Source organism: Pseudophryne corroboree, chromosome 5 (assembly GCF_028390025.1).
Source record: "Pseudophryne corroboree isolate aPseCor3 chromosome 5, aPseCor3.hap2, whole genome shotgun sequence".
NCBI lineage: Eukaryota > Metazoa > Chordata > Amphibia > Anura > Myobatrachidae > Pseudophryne > Pseudophryne corroboree.
Genome location: NC_086448.1, coordinates 608,981,241 through 609,001,431, shown reverse-complemented (window position 1 = coordinate 609,001,431; position 20,191 = coordinate 608,981,241). Strand labels below are relative to the sequence as shown.

The 20,191-nt window shown below is 43.7% G+C and overlaps 1 protein-coding gene across 3 annotated transcripts in view; it reads left to right on the top strand.

Annotated features, from left to right (window-relative positions):
• Positions 1-19,866, top strand: part of RALBP1 (ralA binding protein 1) — a 200,906-nt gene extending 181,040 nt beyond the window's left edge. Inside the window, exons 5-11 of one of the 3 annotated variants that reach the window (XM_063923471.1) lie at positions 3,621-3,782; positions 4,288-4,419; positions 9,944-10,054; positions 12,277-12,398; positions 12,643-12,766; positions 17,085-17,288; positions 19,799-19,866. In XM_063923471.1, coding sequence (XP_063779541.1) covers positions 3,621-3,782; positions 4,288-4,419; positions 9,944-10,054; positions 12,277-12,398; positions 12,643-12,766; positions 17,085-17,288; positions 19,799-19,825 — 882 coding nt within the window. In that variant the 3' untranslated portion in view covers positions 19,826-19,866. The other 2 variants (XM_063923472.1, XM_063923469.1) reach the window with 2 other exon arrangements.
• The last annotated feature ends 325 nt before the right edge of the window (positions 19,867-20,191 follow it).

Sequence of the window (20,191 nt, the reverse complement as noted above, 5' to 3'; positions counted from 1 at the left end):
AGCAGTACAGAAGCTATAGAATAGTATATAGATTACTGTGTATATCTATCTATCTATCTATCTATCTATCTATCTATCCGTACAGAGCGGTGTAACTGTGACACGTGTTTTGACAAGCAGTATAGAAGCTATAGAATAGTATATATATTACATTTACTGTATATATATATCAGTACAGAGCGGTGTAACTGTGACACATGTCCTGACAAGCAGTATAGAAGCTATAGAATAGTATATATATTACATTTACTGTATATATATATATATATATCAGTACAGAGCGGTGTAACTGTGACACATGTGTCCTGACAAGCGGTATAGAAGCTATAGAATAGTATATATTATTATACTGGTGGTCCCCAGTCCCCACAATGCAGCACACTGAGCACAGAGATTTGCAGCACACTGAGCACAGATATGGAGCGTTTTCAGGCAGAGAACGTAGATTTTTTCAGCACACTGAGCACAGATTATTTGCAGCACACTGAGCACAGATTATTTGCAGCACACTGAGCACAGATATTTTCAGCACACTGAGCACAGATTACGGAGCTTTTCAGGGGAGAGAATGCTGCCACGTCCTCTCCGTTCAATCTCCAATGCACGAGTGAAAATGGCGGCGACGCGCGGCTCCTTATATAGAATACGAATCTCGCGAGAATCCGACAGTGGGATGATGACGTTCGGGCGTGTTCTGGTTAACCGAGCAAGGCAGGAAGATCCGAGGCTGCCTCGGAACCGTGTAAAATGGGTGAAGTTCGGGGGGGTTCGGATCTCAACGAACCGAACCCGCTCATCTCTAATAAAAAGTAATTAATTACATAATTTAATAATAAAAAAAGTGGCAATTCTGAAGACCTCTTTTGGAAAAGGTGGTTATGGCATTAAACCTGAAAATGTTAATTCACTGGCTGACTATGGAGTCTGAAAAGCTATTTAAAAAAAACAGTGCGTGCAGCCCTCCAAGCCCTGACTTGCATCCCCCAGCTTCCTGCTTGTCATATATGTTTGTTATAGCTTATTTAAAAGGCCTGCAGATTGGATTAATGGTTAAGAGTCATTTGTGTGCCCAGTGTACCTATGACTGGGCTAGATGTTTGGAATCAGTAGTGGGAAGACTGCGGTGGTGCTGTTCAGTAGTTACCAGTTATGTATTGCTGTTTGCTGGCTCCTCCTCATCTAACCTGGAGCCATCTGCTTCAAATTAGCTCCTGTTAGTTGCAAAGGATCATGGGGCAGATGTATTAACCTGTAGAAGGCATAAGGAAGTGATAAACCAGTGATATGTGCAAGGTGATACTGACACCAGCCAATCAGATCCTAACTGTTAATTTACATATTGGAGCTGATTGGCTGGTGCCTTTATCACCTTGCACATATCACTGGTTTATCACTTCCTTATGCCTTCTCCAGGTTAATACATCTGCCCCCATCAGTTGTATCAGTAAATTATATGGGTGGTATGTAATGTCAACAGGCACAATGGGGGGGTTAGCCACAAGGGGAAGGATGAGGCTTAGGGATAGGGCATAGAATACCCACCGAAATGCTGCTGCTTAGATGTCGCTGCCAGAACTGCTCCGCACATAACTTGTGGGACCCAGAAGAAGACGCTGGAGTCACTGCTGCTGCCGAAAGAAGGTAAGACCCCACTAGACCACCAGGCATGGTTTGTCGACCGTTCATGCTGCTGACATATCATCCGTGTAGACATGATGAATGTTAAAATGCAGCATGTCATCGGTTCAACCTTGTCAACATGCTCATGTTGATCTTAAGTCTGTCAACATAACTTAACAAGTTGTACCACACACCTAGATAAATTGTGGCGTTTAAACCATAATATGACGTATTTGCGGCCTCGTTAGTACAGAACTGCAGATGGATCAGAGGACCTTGGGTCTGCCTTCAGGTGCTAGCTGCATTGTGTGTTGCGGTTTATCTGGTCATGCAATAACATTGTCTGCCACTAGGCCATATTGTAGATGCTCAATATACCTTGCTCTGCATATAAAGTATTATCTGTCAATGTGTGCTATATATCTTCTGTTGTTACCCAGCTAATATATGTATGCTTTGTACTAGCCATATTAATCAGGACAGCTGTGACATCTGTACACAAGTGCTACATTGTGAAAGATTCTGTTCTGCTCCATTTACAGACTCAGTCGCACACAATATACAAGTCTCATATATCAAATGAATCCGCACAGTTTACTTGTGCGTATGATTTGGCCTAAGATGCATTTTCGGCAAGACAACGGCCGAGTTTATGAGCGTTGCACAGGACCTTGCGGCTCACATATGCCAGGCATCTCGCTCTGCATGGCATATTGAGGCTAGATGTATGATGACACATCTGTATGGTTGATCTTATGACGGGGAACAAAAACAGTGAAGCATACAAACAACAAAAACAGTATTCCATAATATAAATAGATCTAAACAAAGGTGTACAATCATATAAGGTGTGGTATGGAAGGTCAATCACACCTAGGTCGACAGTAACTAGGTTGACAGGGATTCTAGGTCGACAGGGTCTCTAGATTGACAAGTCAAAAGGTCGACATGGTTTTTTTAAATGTTTTTTGGTGTCGTTTTTGCCGTTCAGTGACCGGGAACCCCAATTAGTGCACAGTGTCCCCTCGCATGGCTCGCTTCACCCGCCATGCTTCGGGCAAGGTGCTTTGCTCCGCTAACGCTGCGCTCGGCACAGGTTACTATTCCCAATCGTGTCGACCCTAGAGACCCTGTCGACCTAGTTACTTTCAACCAATAGTGGTTGACCTAGACACTGTAGTAACTGTCGATCTAGAGACCGGATACCAATCATATAGGCCTGTAAAAGAGATGATAGCAGAACAAGATACTTTCGGTATGGTCCAAACTGGAGGGCAAAATGTACTTGACTAAGCCAAGCCAAATCAGTCAAGCAGTTTACAGAAAGCAGCTATCGTCATTATAAAAAGGTTACCAGAGTAGAATGAATTAAGGGTAAAGAAGATAATGTAGGGCCTGTTGTATCTTTAACCAGTTTTGCATTGCATTAAGGGGGTAATTCCAAGTTGATCGCAGCAGGATTTTTGTTAGCAGTTGGGCAAAACCATGTGCACTGCAGGGGAGGCAGATATAACATGAGCAGAGAGAGTTGGATTTGGGTGGGTTATTTTGTTTCTGTGCAGGGTAAATACTGGCTGCTTTATTGTTACACTGCAAATTAGATTGCAGATTGAACACACCACACCCAAATCTAACTCTCTCTGCACATGTTAAATCTGACTACCCTGCAGTGCACATGGTTTTGCCCAACTGCTAAAAAATGTTCTGCTGCGATCAACTTGGAATTACCCCCTATGGCAGATTACTTACCACTTTAACTCAGAGTTTTGTGATATATAAAAATAAAATAAAGTTTTAAGCTTGTGCACAACGTAGTTATTGGGGGAATGGAAACTTCTAAAAACTTCCCATTTGTTGTAGTGACAAAATTAAATACTAACACTTTGTTAATGAAGCATATAGGGAGGGGTTGCTTGGAATGTGTTTTTTTTTTTGTAAATTGGGCTGCTTCGCTACCAGTAAAAATGACTGTGCCCTGATTTATTTATCCTCTCTTCCAGATCAGTAACCGCGTCCTCTATGTGTTTTTTACGCACGTTCAAGAGCTATTTGGTGGGATTGTTATAAAGAAAGTCATAAAACCTCTCCGCTGGTCTAATATGGCCACCATGCCTGCACTGCCAGAAACACAGGAAACTATTAAAGAGGAAATTAGACGGCAGGTATGTCTCATACTATAGCATTATGTATGATTGAGGCGACTGCCGATGGAACACGCCACTGTCAGAATCTACTATCTCCTTTATGTCTTTGCCCATTTGAGATGGTATCTAAAAGCAAAGAGATAACATTTTATTTGTTTGCCATTCATTGGGAAAAACATTCCTTATTACTCTATTTTCTTTTAATTATGTCTTTCTCTATGGAGGCCGTTGGGTGTACTTACGGAATAATAATTTTGTTTTCTTGGAAGCCCATTTCCAATCTACCTCTATTTTACCACACCTATTACTGGAATTCCAATTAACTTTGGGGTAATATTTCTTGTAGAGAACAAATAATATATAGTGTAATCGAAGAGACTGAATAATGAGACTGTGGAATATCTCACAGCCATTCAGAGAGTCATTTCTACACACAGTTCTATTTGTGCAGACGGAAGTAGATTTAAAGACCTTGCCAATAAGAAATACAACTGTAAAATGCGTTGATTCTGTTCTTCCATAGGAATTCCTGTTGAACTGCTTGCACCGAGATCTTCAGGCTGGCATAAAAGATCTCTCTAAAGAAGAAAGGCTGTGGGAGGTGCAGAGGATTCTGACTGCGCTCAAAAGGAAGTTGCGAGAAGCTAAAAGGCAGGTGTGTGGCATTCCTAAGTCTCAGCCTGCCTGCTTCGTTAAACATCTCATGGAAGGGACAAGGCTTACCCTTGTATGGGTCTTGGCTGGTGCCCAAGGTGTTGAATAAATGTGTCATGTCGTTTGTTGAACGGTCACTGGTCCAGCACAGCTGCACCCAATTCACAAGCTATCCATCTCCTAAAATAGACTAATCTCCCTTCCTGTATGTTTCTTTCTTTCCTTTCTACCCTACAGAACTAATACATTTATTAAAGTATAACACGATTTCATTAATAGTGCTCTATGCTATTAGTAACAGAATATCTTGGCTATGAAAGCTTAGCCTATAGTTTGTTTATTTTAATAAGAAATGTATTTTTTCTCTCAAAATGTCAATGCACTTTAACTTACATAATTGCACCTGTTACTCTGTATGATTTATCAGACATGTAATAATCTCACACTTTGTTATGTAACATTGAATTCAGTATGATATCCCAGCTGTTGGGATCCCGGCAGTCAGGAGACCAACGCCGGGATCCCGACAGCCGGAATAACGGCGGCGAGCGCAGCGTGTCCCCTCACCGCACTTTGGGCCCGGTTGCTACTTTCCAGCGGGTGGTTGGAATCCCGAGTGTTGGAGTTTTGGCGTCTGTATCCTGACAGTCTGACTGCATTCACAGTGCACTGGAAACAGGGTAGGTATATAACAGTACACCTCTTCCATTTACATACTACTAGTGTGGTTATATGGAAATGGGAGAGGGGGGCACAGTTGAGGTGGTTTTGTTTATGTATGTTCCTTCCATTCTCTTTTGGGGTACATGCAAATAGGTGTTGAAATCAGAGACCCGATATAAAGATTGATGTAATGCTGATACATAGTGTAAATGAATAGAATTGTACATACACTTGTTACTTCATGCAGAATGCTAGAATCATTGAGACCACACTGTTAATGCTCTTTTAAAAATAATAATAAATTACAAGATTTTGGGGACGATTCTATGTTACGTCATATCACGTAACGTCACCTAAAGCACGTGTGATTTATGAAGCACACATCTGTACATACAACATCACCTATTTTACTGAGGATCCACATGGGGTGGTATTAAACATCAGCACCCATTACATTGGTTCTCTTCTGAATTAATGACTTCACTCTTATAGACATGCTAGGATGCTCATTTTATTGCGAAGTTCCCAAACCGTTCTGGTGGCACATGGTCAACTTTGCAGATAATTGAATTTACCCACTATAAACATTGCTTCAAATGTATGTCATGTAATATATAGGTGTTATTGCTGATGATCTTGATCTTTGTCAGGGCTTATGCTAATTTATTTGTAGGATGACACCTGGGGTTGATTCAATTTGACTCACCCCACGCTTGTTTTGGATTATGTGATATTCAAAGCACATAGTAGGGTGGCATAGAAAAATCTTCGACATCGGGGCAAGATCAGACCTTGATGGTGAGGTGCCATTGCTGGCGTTTCTTTGCTGTTGCAGTGGCAGCTCGCTCCCCTCACAGCTGCTTGAACTGGCCCATTGGTTTTAACATCTTTTATACTTGTCATTAATATTTGTAATGCATCTTCATATTTCTCTAGCATCCACAAGGGATGTTGGGGACAGATTAGTACGATGGGGTATAGACTGGTCCAAAGGAGCCAGTGCACTTTAAATTTCTTCAACTGGATGTGCTGGCTCCTCCCCTCTATGCCCCCTCCTACAGGCTGTTTAGAAAAAAAGTGCCGTCAGGAGAGGATGCACACTGCAAGCTCCAGAGTTTTTTCTTCTATTTCTTTTAAACTTTAATTTATTTCGGTATGCTGTTTGGGCAACAGCATACCTGTGTCGTGGGAGTTAGGGGGGTGTCACCGGCCTCGTGAGGTGCAGAGCTGCTTCCCCGCTGCAGGACCACTGTCCTGAGGGGCTGTTTGTTCAGCGGGGAACTGTGCCTTAGCTGCCGCAGCATGCCGCACACCCCTAACAAAGCCTGAAGGTGATCATCGGTGGTGAGTACAAACCGGGGGCCCCGCTAGGGGGGATCCCCCGGTTCATTGTGTGGATGAGGCGCATGGATCCCTTCTGGGGGGGGGGGAGGGGGGAGCCGCTGGTGCCCCTGCGTGAGACTGGCTGACGTTATTGTACCAAACATTTATGTGAGGCTACAAATGGTGTGGTAGACATGGCCAGTATAAACATTATTAGTAGCTCCTGTGCCATTACGTGGAGCTAAGCTACATCAGAGTGGGCTCAGCGGCTTTTTGGCACCTTCCTCTGCATAAGCAGCAGCAGTCTCATACAGCTCCTCCACACGTTCACAGGATCACTGGTACCGGGTGTAGAGGGGGAGAGCCGCTATTGGTGCACAGTTTACAGACAGTATCACTGTTATATATATATATCTCTCAAACGCTGACAGCCTCACTGGGGCTGTACAGCGTTGGGTGTGCTGGGGTCCTCTCTTCTGTGTCTCCTCTCACATGCATTAGGGCAGGCTTGTATTGTAATCAGTCTGTGTTGTATGTGTATTGTATCTGTATTTCATAATGGTGAAACAGAAGTTATGCAGTGTATATGATACCAGATTCTCCCCTATTTCATCTGGCTCCATATCATGTGAGCAGTGTAATCAGTAATCATAAAATGCTGATGATAATGTGGGGGAGAGTCAAGAGCCTTCCTGGGTGGGGGCTATCAAAACTATGATGTCTGATATGTGAGCTCAACTCGCTGCCAATAAAACACAAGAACTGCAACAAGCAGTAGCTACCCTAGCTGCCAAGGCTGATGTTCCCCATCCCATCATGTCTACTACAGGTGCACAAAAACGTGCTTTACCTGCAATCCTATCAGATACTGATGACGATGTACAGGATGATGTGGGTCCCAATAGTGGGGATTCCACCCCTACACAGGGTATTGAACTACTCATATTGGCTATGCGGGATGTTACAGCTCCCCCTGGGGGATGCTACTAATCAGCAGTCGTTTTTCCTCCCACAAGACAAACTGACCGTCACATTTCCTGATTCCAAGGAATTGGATGATTTATTTAAATTAGCCTGGGAAAAATCCAGATAAAAAATATCAGGTGTCCAAAAGGTTTTTGCATACCTTCCCTTTGCCCCTGAAGGCAGGAAATTCTGGGAAGAATCTCCAGCAGTAGACGTCTGTCTCTCGCCTCTCTAAGAAGGCGGTGCTCCCAGCTCTGGGCTCCTTTACGGTAAAGAACCCGGGGGATAAGAAAATTGAGACCACTCTGAAATCTATCTACACTGCTGCAGGTGTAGCTCAAAGACCGGTCGTTGCTGGATGACACATGCAATTCATATGTGGGCTACTCAAATTCAGGAGGGTCTTTCGGGTGATGTAACCTTAGTTACTACTGTAACTTTCCTAAAACACATTCAGGACACAGAAAGAGTCGTCTGTGACTCCCTTAAAGAGATTGACAATATTAATGCTAGGACCACTGCTTTGGCTGTGTCTGCATGCAGGGCCATATGGTTGCGTCAGTGGATTGCAGATGCTGACTCCAAACGTAATGAGGAATCTCTTCCCTTCACAGGTGAATAGCTCTTCGGAGGTGAGTTGGACACATGGATCTCCAAAGCTACTGCTGGGAAACCCACGTTTCTCCCTTCAGGGGCTCCGCCTGCTAGGCGTGCCTAGCCAGGACCGTCTACTCAGTCCTTTCGGTCCTCCAGATTTCGATCTAGAGCCAGTGGTGCCTCCAATACAGCTAGAGGCTCCAGAGGTAAGCCTAAGAAACCAGCCGTTGCCGGTTTCAAGAACCGAGCACTAGTTCAGCTTCCACAAAGACTTCGGCATGACTGTGCCTACCCACCCCAAGGGGATCTCATGGTGGGAGCTCGGTTACGTCACTACAGCCACATCTGGGACGGTTCCTGCCAAGATGCCTGGGTAAGGGACCTTATCTCTCAGGATTACAAGCTGGAGTTCGACAGCGCTCCTCCCCAACGATTTTTCAAATCAAGCTTACCAGCTTTGGAAAATAGGCGTGTTACGCTACTACTGGCCATCGACAAGTTGGTCCAGTCCCAGGTTATTGTTCCAATACCCATGCTATGGGTCTGTGAGACCCATTTGGAATCTGAAGTCCTTGAATCCTTACCTGAAGGTTTTAAAATTCAAGATGGAGTCTTTGAGAGCAGTGATCGCAGGCCTGGAACACCAAGTATTCCTAGTGTCCCTGGATATCAAGGACGCTTACCTCCATACCCCAATTTGGCCTCATCATCAGGCCTATCTGTGGTTTGCCCTACTGAGCGATCACTACAAGTTTCAGGTGTTACTCTTCTGAAGACTAAAAGGATCATTGGCCAACATGCTGCAAAGAAGGGAGTAACATTACCAACAAGGTCAGTCTGGAACAATTAAAATGACTGTAAGAGCCTCCTGTCGTGTCTGTGCAGCATGGGAATTCTGTACAGAAAAATTGCTGAGTGAATGCTAAATGCTGCTAAAAAGCAGCTACAAGTGTTTACTGGTGTATAGAGTTTATTCCCTGCAATTCTCCCCACAGCTCCGCATGTAGGAAGATTGCACCGGCGTCTGTAGAAAACCCACCAAGGTGGGAGAAGGTGGCAGAGTCTAGCGCAATGTATTGCTGGGATTTCGGTTGAAGAGGCTTTAAAAGCCCGCTCCTAGCTAAACAATCCTCGCTATTCGCTACTATCCCCCTTTTGCAGAGCAGGGAGCAGGGTGGGCAGCAGGCCCGGTAGGTTCTGGTCAGTGAGGGTAATGGTACTCTGCTTCCAAATAGCCTGTGACCGCACTTGCCAGACCCAGTGCTTCCTCTGTTGATACTGGCGTGGAGGGTTCCATAGACTAGCAAAGCTGGTTCAGTGACCCCCAGAGGCAGAAGAGGAGCAGGCTAGAGGAAAATGAATGCCCTCTCCTCGGTGCATTGAGTCTCCTGTAAACAGGGACTGAAGCATTTACTGGACCAATAAAATGAATCATTTATAATCTCAGTGAAGGTTAATGTGGGTGGTTTCTTTTAATGACACTAGTGGTAGTTACATCCAGGTCATCTAGGATTTCTACATGCTGCCAGACAGGTTTGCCATGCAGTGTCATGTTTTACCTCTTTTCCTGGTAGATCCCAGATAGCTCATGAATGGAATGTCACATTATTTTCCTTGCATCAGTGTGGAAGTCCTAAGCAGCCCTTATCCTCCCACGATTGTTTCCTTCAATTGAATTGCTCTAGAAGGACTTGTTTTCATTTTATTCAACCAGGAGAATGAATAACAGATACAGGATGTCCATGGAGGGGGCAGAGTACACATACTGTATTACTTAGACTATAATAATAGTAAGGGCTTGTGCCATTGTATTTTCCTGGCACAGGGTCTGGTGAATTTATCAGAGTGATGGGAAAGGTTTCGTAGGCAGCCAATACAGTGCTGCACAGTTTTGTCTTTCTAACACTGCTATTAAAATGCTAAAATAAGGAGTGTAATAGGCAAAGTTTCCTTTCTCATACTGTTACTCTTCTCAGGACTGTGAAACCAAGTTTGCTCAAGAAATTGCCAGCCTTTCAAAGGAAGAGGTTTCAAAAGAAGAAATGAATGAAAATGAACAGGAGGTCCTTAATATATTGCTTGCACAGGTATATCTAGAATATCAACATCATCCCAGATTTTATCTTATGTTTTATGTTGCCAGTTGTGAGAATTGTTTCCTGTAAGATCCATTTATACTGAAGTTGTCCAACGTTGTTTGAGTCGGGTTCCGGTCTCTAGGTCGACCACTATTGGTCGACAGTAACTAGGTCGTCATGAGTTTTTCACTTTTTTTTTTTTTTTTTTAACCTTTTCATACTTAATGATCCACGTGGACTACAATTGGAACGGTAATCTATGCCGAGTGAAGCGAGGTACCTTGCCCGAAGGACTTGTTTATCGACATTCTGTCATGCCGACATGTCAGCTGTGTTGGCATGATGAATGTCAAACTAGTATACCACACCCTGTCTGATCAAGTTTATAGATCATTTTGTATGACTAACATTTATTTGACCTAATACTACTGAGTTCAAGTTATTTATATCACTTTAAATGCTTGCCTTAGATTATATTATACATATGTGTCAACTCTAGAGTTGTGAAAGTCTAAGAAAACTCTAAGCACACGCTCCTTTCTACAACACTGAATACTTTCTAGAATTTAAAGATATAAAGGCATGTATTTTAGAAGACAGTCAGCGAGTAGACGAAGTGAGCTGGAACTATTTACTTTTCCTTACTACATCTTTGTCCCATTTCCGGAACAGGGCCATTGGTGTTTCTATAATGGGTGCAGTGTGTGCTGTGCACAAAGGCCCCTGGGTCCACGGGAGTTCACAGCACAAACCCATATAATTATTCTTACCCCTCTGAAGTCCTGCTGCAGCCGCCAGCGCTGCAGACAACTCACTGAGAAAATGGCGCTGTGGCCATTTCCCCGGTGATGTTCCTATGAACAAAGAGTGGGCTCCATGTTCCCGGAGCCCTATGCATGTGCAGTAGACTCTGGCACAAAGCCAGCTGCCAGAGTCCACAGTACTGCTTCCAGAGAGGAGGGTGCCCACATAGGAAACCTTAGCACTTGCCCCCTCCTCTCTTAAACTATCCCTGAACAGAGCACAACTCAGAAGCACTAAAAATGTTTACAATGTTGTGGGCAGCACTGTGGCATAGTAGTCAGCCTTACTGCCTCACAGGTCTGAGGCTATGTGTTTAACTCTTGATGTGTTTAACTCTTGACCCGAGCCATATGTGTATGGAGTTTGTATGTTCTCACACTCCAGAAATATACTCTATGATATTAATAAGTCTTAGCCTGCTCGTAAACTCTGAAATGTTTTTCCTCCTTTTAGATGTTAAGTGATGAGCATATATTAACGGTTCAGTAACATCAGTCATCTCTGATAGCTGATTGCAGCACTACATTGTTTCTTTCACCAGTGCACCATTATGGTACTAGGATCTACAAGATGACTTCTGTAGCCGGATATCGCATGGTCACATAGGCACTGAGTTGAAATGCTCTGATACTGCTGACATGTTATCCTAGTCCTAACCGCTCCATCTCTGGTTTCTCTGTTCTCCTAGTTAAGAATAATGAATTGGACACTTACTCTGGCTTTAGTCAAATGCACCCAAAATATTTTTTATAACCTTACAGCTAATACAGTATATAGTTTTCACCACGTACAGATGCTAAATAGGCTTCTTTCATTTTAAAGATAATTATTGTTCAAATCCAACCATCCTGTACAGTGTCCTATTGTAGTTTGACTTATAAGACATTTAGGGGTCTATGTACTAAGCATTGGAGAGAGATAAAGTACCAGCCAGTCTGTTCCTAATTGTCATGTTATAGCCTGGGTTTGATAAATGACTGACAGGAGCTGATTGGCTAGTACTTGAGCTCCGTCCACTGTGGGTTGTATTTAATTGATGTCTGATCCTTTCCTACGGAAAGTATCCGACATTTCAGTATTCAATTAGTATCTTTTTTAAAGTCTGATTGACATTGTCGGAAAAAGGGCTAAAACCTGTCAGATTTGTCCGCAAATTCGACAAAACACGTGGATCTGCGGCTAATCCGCTGATCCACGTGCTTTCCGACAAGTCTGATTTTCTGACTTGTCGGGTAAACGGGAGGTTGAATCTGGATTCGGCCTTAAACTCCCGTTTATCCAACAAGTCAGGAAATCCGACTTGAATTGAATACAGCCCTATATCTCTCCAAGGCTTAGTAAATAGACCCCTTAGTTGGTAAATCACTGAGCATGAGCACATTTTTATTGTCTCGTCACAAACCGCTGTCCTGTACATATTTTGTTAGGAAAATGAGATACTCACAGAACAAGAAGAATTGGTGGCAATGGAGCAATTTCTACGGCGACAAATTGCTACAGAGAAAGAAGAGATAGATCGTCTCAGAGCAGAAATATCCGAAATCCAAAGGTAGAGAAATTAAAACAAGTCACTTTGTGCTTCTTGTCATCAGTCATCACTGTGTGTGGCGATGGTGCATTAATGTTCCTGGCTATTTTATTGCATAAAGAGGATATTTGACTTTTTAGACTTACTTCATTTTGACAAAATATAGAAACTTAACATTTTCAAATATGTTGAGAACAAGTTTGTGTAACCCTGTTCATTTAGCATTTCTCAAATAATTGTAAATTACATGTTGCACTGACTGTAGCCGCCAGCAAACCGGCCGGAGTGAGACAGAGGAGTATTCATCAGAAAGTGAGAGTGAAAGTGAGGATGAGGAGGAGCTGCAAATCATTCTGGAGGATCTTCAGCGGCAGAATGAAGAGCTGGAGGTGAGTCAGTCAGCACAATTTACAGGGATTGCCTCTGCCATCTGCTGACGTCCATTCTCCTGTCCAATAAAGGAAAAATACTTTATTTACACCATGTTTATAAGACGTGTAACCTATTCTACTGCCAACTTAGTTCCCCTGCTGGTTTTAATGTTCCCTTTTCCATATTAAATGGGCTTAAATCATCCACTAGCTTCCTCTTCTCCCGCACCTGTTCTTTATTATTATTATTTATTATTATTATTTATTTATTATTTATATATATATTTTTTTATGTTAGTTTTTTGTATGTGTGCATAATGGGGGTAATTCCAAGTTGATCGCAGCAGGATTTTTGTTAGCAATTGGGCAAAACCATGTGCACTGCAGGGGAGGCAGTTATAACATGTGCAGAGAGAGTTAGATTTGGGTGGGGTGTGTTCAATCTGCAATCTAATTTGCAGTGTAAAAATAAAGCAGCCAGTATTTATCCTGCACAGAAATAAAATAACCCACCCAAATCTAACTCTTTCTGCAAATGTTATATCTGCCTCCCCTGCAGTGCACATGGTTTTGCCCAATTGCTATAAAAAATCCTGCTGCGATCAACTTGGAATTACCCCCAATATCTCTTGCTTCTACTAACTTATGTTAGTTTAAATTCTTAAATGAACTTTTTGCAGCGGGTTACACTGGTATTCCACTAGGAATAACATTGGGGGGTGTAGAGTTGGATCTTGATCCGAGGCACCAACAGGCTAAAGCGTTGACTGTTCCCAGGATGCACTGCGCTGCCTCCTCTATAGCCCCACCTCCAGGGACTGGAGCTCAGTTTGTAAGTGGGTGCCTGCAGTGCAGGTCACTAACAGGTGGGACTGCGCTAGGCAGCCCTGAAAAGACTTCAAGGGCCGCAGCACTTTCTATGTCTTTATGACATGCTGTGCTGCGGCCTCATCATCTCCCTCAGTGGCGCTGCATAATCCTGCGGCCACACTGGTTTCTCAGCACACCACCGCTGTCATTCTCCAGGATCGCGTGGCTGCACTGCAGGGAGGAGGTAAGAGGGTCCCCCAGGTGGGACCCACCGGTAAATCACTGTCCCAGGAGATGGACCGCGCTGCTAGCGTGGACATTGTGTCGCACAGGAACCCCACTATATCCACCAGGGCAAAGAGCACAGGTCGGATTTCTTAAAATCCGTTTGTAAAAGGCTCCACAGTACCCGGTGGTGAAGTCCAGCAGAGGGGATAAGTTGCTGACCTGCAGCCCCTCCCCCTGCTCCGTGCGCCATCTACTGCTGGTGTTCCCATCGTGGAGCTGCATCTCTCTCTCTCTCTTCCACACTCCCTGAAGAGATTTTGGCGCCATTACATAGCTGGGCTGATCTCCGGGACTGCTGTCTCCTCTATAAAGCCGCCTGTATCATCAGCACTGTGCATTTACAGACACTTAAGTATTCTACATGTCATTTTCGACAGTTTTAGTTAAGAACATGTGTACTGCTATCTGAATATTTAGTACAAGTATTCTGTAATATACATCCAGTGTTTACTGTGCATTGTTATATCTGTATACATACTTGTATGTAATACTAGTCCAGTGCAGTTTTATTGTTTATATGTAATAATTCCTGCATTGTACATGTGACTGATTGTGCCTATAGCTGTGCGGATTCCTTTCACACGTTTTGCTATCACTATATTCTGTACCCTGGGAAACGAAGTGCTTCAGGGTCTTCTATAATATATAGTACTACACAGGGTATACTGTTTGTATTTCTTACTGTGTTTTTCAGTCACCTCACACCGCTTAAATCCTCTGTTTGGGATTATTTGCTGTTTTTTTTTGTTTGTCTGGCTATATTGTACTGTTACGCCCTAAGGCTACCTCCCATACAAGGTCTGCTACACAGGGCGGGATATCCGTGGACGCTCCTGCATTATGCAGTGCTGTAGTTACGGATTCACCAGTGGGGAAAGTGTTAGCTGCTGGTTCAGGCGCTGGGTGTCATACATCTCCCAGTCCGCCTGCGGCACCTGTGGACAATCAGGACCCACCTTGGGCAGATTTTTCAAATATGTGGACTACGCTTGTAACGCGTCTTACGCCCCCTGTGGAGCCTCCCGTGCCATTCTAGCCACATATTGTCCCTGTAGTCAATCTGCCATGGGCGGATACTCTGTCTACCCAGTTCCAGCAATTAAATCAGACTTTGGTTAGACAAATGTCCACCCCACGCCCCTCTTCCTCAGTCGCCAGGACGTGCACGCCGGAGAGTGGAGTCTTCATCCCGAAGTCTTTCAACTCCTAGTAGACAAGTAAGGCCTACCAGTAGTAGACCTGATGGCGTCTCGACACAATCACAATGTTCCGGTCTTCGGAGCAAAGACGAGGGATCCCCAAGCCGCGTTCGTGGATGTACTGGCAATTCCATGGAACTTTCGGCTGCCCTACGTGTTCCCTCCAGTGTCACTCCTGCCCAGGGTACTTCGGAAGTTCAAGCAAGAAAGAAGAATACTACTTCTAATCGCTCCAGCGTGGCCCAGACGGCATTGGTTCTCAGACGTGCAGGGTCTCTCTATAGAGCATCCTCTTTTACTTCCTCAACGCCCAGACCTCCTTGTTCAGGGCCCTTGTGTCTACCCAGACTTGGCCAGACTGGCTTTGACGGCGTGACTCTTGAAGCATCACTCCTGAGAGCAAAAGGATTCTCTGAGGCGGTCATTCAAACTATGTTGAAAGCCCGTAAACCGGCTTCGGCTCTGATTTATTTTAGGGTCTGGAATTCTTACTTCAAATGGTGTGCTGCTAAGAATTATGATGGATATACTTTCAAAACTTCCAGACTTTTGGCTTTTCTACAACAAGGCCTAGACTTGGGCCTTCGTCTGGCCTACCTCAAGGTTCATATCTCTGCCTTGTCGGTGTGGTTTCAGAGAAAAATTGCGTCTATTCTTGACGTTCACACTTTCACTCAGGGTGTTATACGGATTCAGCCTCCTTATGTCCCTCCTGTGGCTCCATGGGATCTGTCTGTCATCTTAAATGCCCTGCAAGAATCTCCATTTGAACCTCTTGAGTCTGTGGACCTTAAATGCCTTATGTTTAAGGTCATGTTTCTGTTGGTTATTGCCTATGCTAGGAGGGTGTTGGACTTAGGCGCTTTGTTCTGTCGTCCACCCTTTCTGATTTTTCACTGTGACAGGGCAGTTCTTCGAACTCGCCCAGGTTATTTGCCTAAGGTGGTATCATCTTTTCCCCTTAACCAGGAGGTTGTGGTTCCGGCATTCATCTCTTCTGGTTTGTCCTCCAAAGAAAGGTCTTTGGATGTGGTACGGGCTCTCCGTATTTATGTGGAAAGGACTTTCTCTATCAGGAGGTCAGTTTCCCTTTTTGTGCTTTTTGGTTTTCACAAACGTGGCTGGCCTGCGAATAAGCAAACCTTGGCCAGATGGATTAGAATGGTGATTGCACAAGCCTATGCGCAGGCTGGGCTCCCAGCTCCTGCTGTTATCAAAGCCCATTCTACTCGGTCTGCTGGACCTTCTTGGGCGGCCGGCCATGGCGCATCCACAGAACAATTGTGCAAGGCGTCTACATGGTCCTCAGTGAACACGTTCGTCAGGTTCTATGCCTTCGATACTTCTGCCTCCCAGGATGCTTCCTTTGGACGCCGGGTTCTTGTGCCCACTACAGTGCGTACCCTCCCATAAAGAACTGCTTTAGGAGATCCCCGATGTTATTCCCTGTGGAATACCAGTGTACCCCGCTGCAGAAAAGGAGATTTATGGTAGACTTACCATTGTTAAATCTTTCTGCGAGGTACACTGGATTCCACAGGGCGCCTACCCTGACGCACTTAGTTTCTTTGGGTTTGTATGGCATTAGCCGCTAGTCCCTTCTCCTGTCGTGAGAATGTGGGTCTATGTGACTAACATCTACTGTCTCTCTTACCTGCTACTGCACTGGACTGGTTAACAAAACTGAGCTCCAGTGCATGGAGGCGGGCCTATACAGGAGGTGGTGCAGTGCGTCCTGGGAACAGTCAAAGCTTTAGCCTGTTAGTGCCTCGGATCAAGAATCAACTCTACACCCCGATGTTATTCCTTGTGGAATCCAATGTACCTCGCAGAAAGAGATTTAATAATGGTAATAATCTCCTTCTATATTACTGTCGCACATTACACTCAATTATTTTTATATAATTTTTTATTTATTCCTCTTTAGAAGATAATTAATTGGGTGTTCTGGCTGAGGTTTTAGCATTCCCTATGTGCACACGTCTTGCTTTTGCGTTCGTTTCTGTGATTTATTCCGAGTTGTACATGTCTTTTGTCAGATCAAGAACAACCATTTGAACCAGGCAATTCACGAGGAGAGAGAAGCGATCATTGAGCTGCGTGTGCAGCTCCGACTGTTTCAGCGCATTAAATCTGAACAGCTGCAGGAGGAAGAGGAGCCAGGGAAGCCGGGCAGCCGGTCGCAGCTGCAGAGAGACACTGCCTCTGATATAAAAGCAACGAAAGACAAGACAAAGGAGCAAGTAAGACCCTCGCCAATTAAAGACTGGAAGGAAACCTTAATTTGAGAATAAATAAATCCCCTATAAAGACGTTATTCCCTATTAACCCCATCAGGCCACTGCAACGAGCATCTCTTTCCTGATGGAAACATTTTCATCTCCAGTCTGCTCTTTGTTTTTGGGTTCTGGCTATCCTGTACTCAAGTTACTTACAATTCAGATTAAATATTAGTTTGTACACAGATTAATGGTGAAAAAAAAAAAAAAGAGAATGTAGTTTTTAGAGTGATGGGAAACTCAGCGCGTAGCAATTATTTCTGTACTCCTCCTCCTTACAGAATTGTGGCTACAAATAAAAAAAAAATAATATAAGAAACATTTTGGAGAGGGGGGGGGGGGGGGGGGGGATTTTATTCTCCAGATGTTGCCAGGCACACCCAAATTATATTATTTATTCGGGAGTATCTTAGCATAAGAGCAGCTTTAATATTGTTGCATATTTTTCTTGCTGAAGCCAGGGATATTGCAGCTGTGAACGCACCAATCTGAGACTACTACAGAAACATGTTTATTGTATTAGTGTACACGGTTTCCTCTGACCAGATGATCTCTGGAGTCTTGCTGATGTGCAGTTTGCCTTTTTGTCGGGTTGGAGAGGTTGCTGCACAGTCTTACTGTAACATGTACGGCAGTCTGGTAGATATAGAGTAGATTACAGGGCAAGGTGGAGTGCTGTAGAAAGTGCAGGTGGTATGGCAGCACCGCGACACAGCGGGTTGAATTGCTCAGTGCGGTGTTGCCCTACACCACATCATCTCTTGGAGCTGTGTAAAGGAGATAGGTAGATGCATATGGGGGTAGTATTTTGGTACCTTATACAGGGGATCTTGTGCACACAGCCACAAATATAGCTGCTCTTGTCGGCTTCACTGGAGCGCATCATTTTCTCATTGTAAGTAAAATGTTGCTTTCATGTTCACACGATCATTCATTCACATTCTCTTTAAGGTCCTAGTAAGTGTCCATATTGAGGAGTATCCTGAGTTGTGCTTGTTGCCAGTTAGTTAGTGGCAGTATGTTCCACACATGCACCCTAACCCTTATCTATCACCAGGGCAAGCACTTCCGTGTGGGAACATTATGCATCCCTCACACTACATGGGGAGCAGTGTGTTCAACGCCCTCTGGCAGTGAAAGGCTTATGACAATGCTTAGAAAGTGATTGTCTTCTATCATCCAGTCCCTGACTCGCCCTCCTTGTGCCTTTTATGCCTTATTTCCCAGCTAATTGTCCTGTCTGCGCCAATCATCTCCCTGTGTCATATACTGTAGCTGTTCTTGCAGAAAGGAATATTGAACCACCCAGATGTATGACTGTTCCTCCTTTATAATGAAGGCAGATGCCTGGAGGTTATAAGTCATCCTTGTAATGTGCTGCTTAGGACACTTGTTGGTAAGAGCAATCAGTCTTTGCTAACTCTATGGGAGAGAATCATGTTTAATCATAAGTAACATATTCACGTCCGATCCTTGAGCTTAAGGCATCCGATATTTGCCGTACTCTGGAATTACTGTAGGGATGGGTTTCTTGTGATACTTGTGATATTGGTTTAAACTGTTTGAAGTATGTGAATGGGTCTTCCCTTTTGTGATACAGCTTAAACCAGATGCCATTTGACTTGTGAAATATCATACTCCCATAAATGCACCATCACCTTCCATGCGGACTAAGCTGTGATCTTACTGTCCTTATACAGGTGATGAAGAGATAGAAGTAAGATATGAGATCCATTGCTGCTCTCGGTGCCATGGTTATAAACAATAGACTCTGAAGAGGACAACATCATTGTATTTATCTGCAATCACAACATTTGTAGCTGTCCTTAAATCACTTGGCACATTTGGCTTTCTTTTTTGTGCTATTTATCTTTCATTTAAATTTTAAAGCCTTGTGGCTTGCACCAGAGCTGTGAAACTGTATTATATAGTTACTGTAGTTTATACTGCAGTCCCAGCAATACTTCCGGGCTGCACAACATATTGCTGGAGCCAGTAAAAGCACATTCAGGTCCCGTTTTGGAGGTACAGGGTTCCTTAGTTCTTGGGTTTTACAATGGATCAATGTTGTAGTAATAGTAGTCTCTAGCACCCACCAAGTACTATTACTAGTGCAAAGGGGTTGCAGTGTAAGGCTGGTTCTAGGTTTGCAAATTGGTGCTGGTGAATGCCCATGTTCTCTTCCAGGTGTAAATAACAAAGGACGTTCCCTGCGAGTGATTATGTAACTGGAATGAACAACCCTACAAATTCTAAATTTCCCTGTGAATGTGTACACATGTGTAGATTGCTGATTTGCTTTGTTCTGTCTTTCTTATTGTTTCCCTTGTTTAAAATGAGTCAAAGTGTTAATATTTGCCTTCAGTCTGTTACACAAATATTTTATATTTACTGAAGTTGGACTATTTTTTAATGCATTCGTTTCCAAATAATAATGTCACGTCAGTGTTTTTTTTTCTCCCACGCTTATGTAGGTCTCTAAATTCATGTTTCTTATCTGACATCACGCAACAGAGCAAATAAAGAATACATTGTAAATCTGCATATTGTCTATTATTTCTCACAATCTAATACATACGTGTGTGGTATGGCAGACCTTTCCTTTTGGACGTCACGGCCTATGGTGTGGCTCAGAAATAGTGAATTACTGGTTAACAACCAGAGATATCTAGGTCTTAAGTGTACTAGTCAACACGTTTGGCTGTAGGAAATCGGACAAGGGTGTCCTGTACATTTGGACTTTAGAAGATGACACTGAGAAATGGTTGTGTGCGCAAATGACTTAAAGGAGTCATAAACCTTAAAAAGTAAGAAGTCCTATTTCTCTTACGTCCTAGAGGATGCTGGGGACTCCAAAAGGACCATGG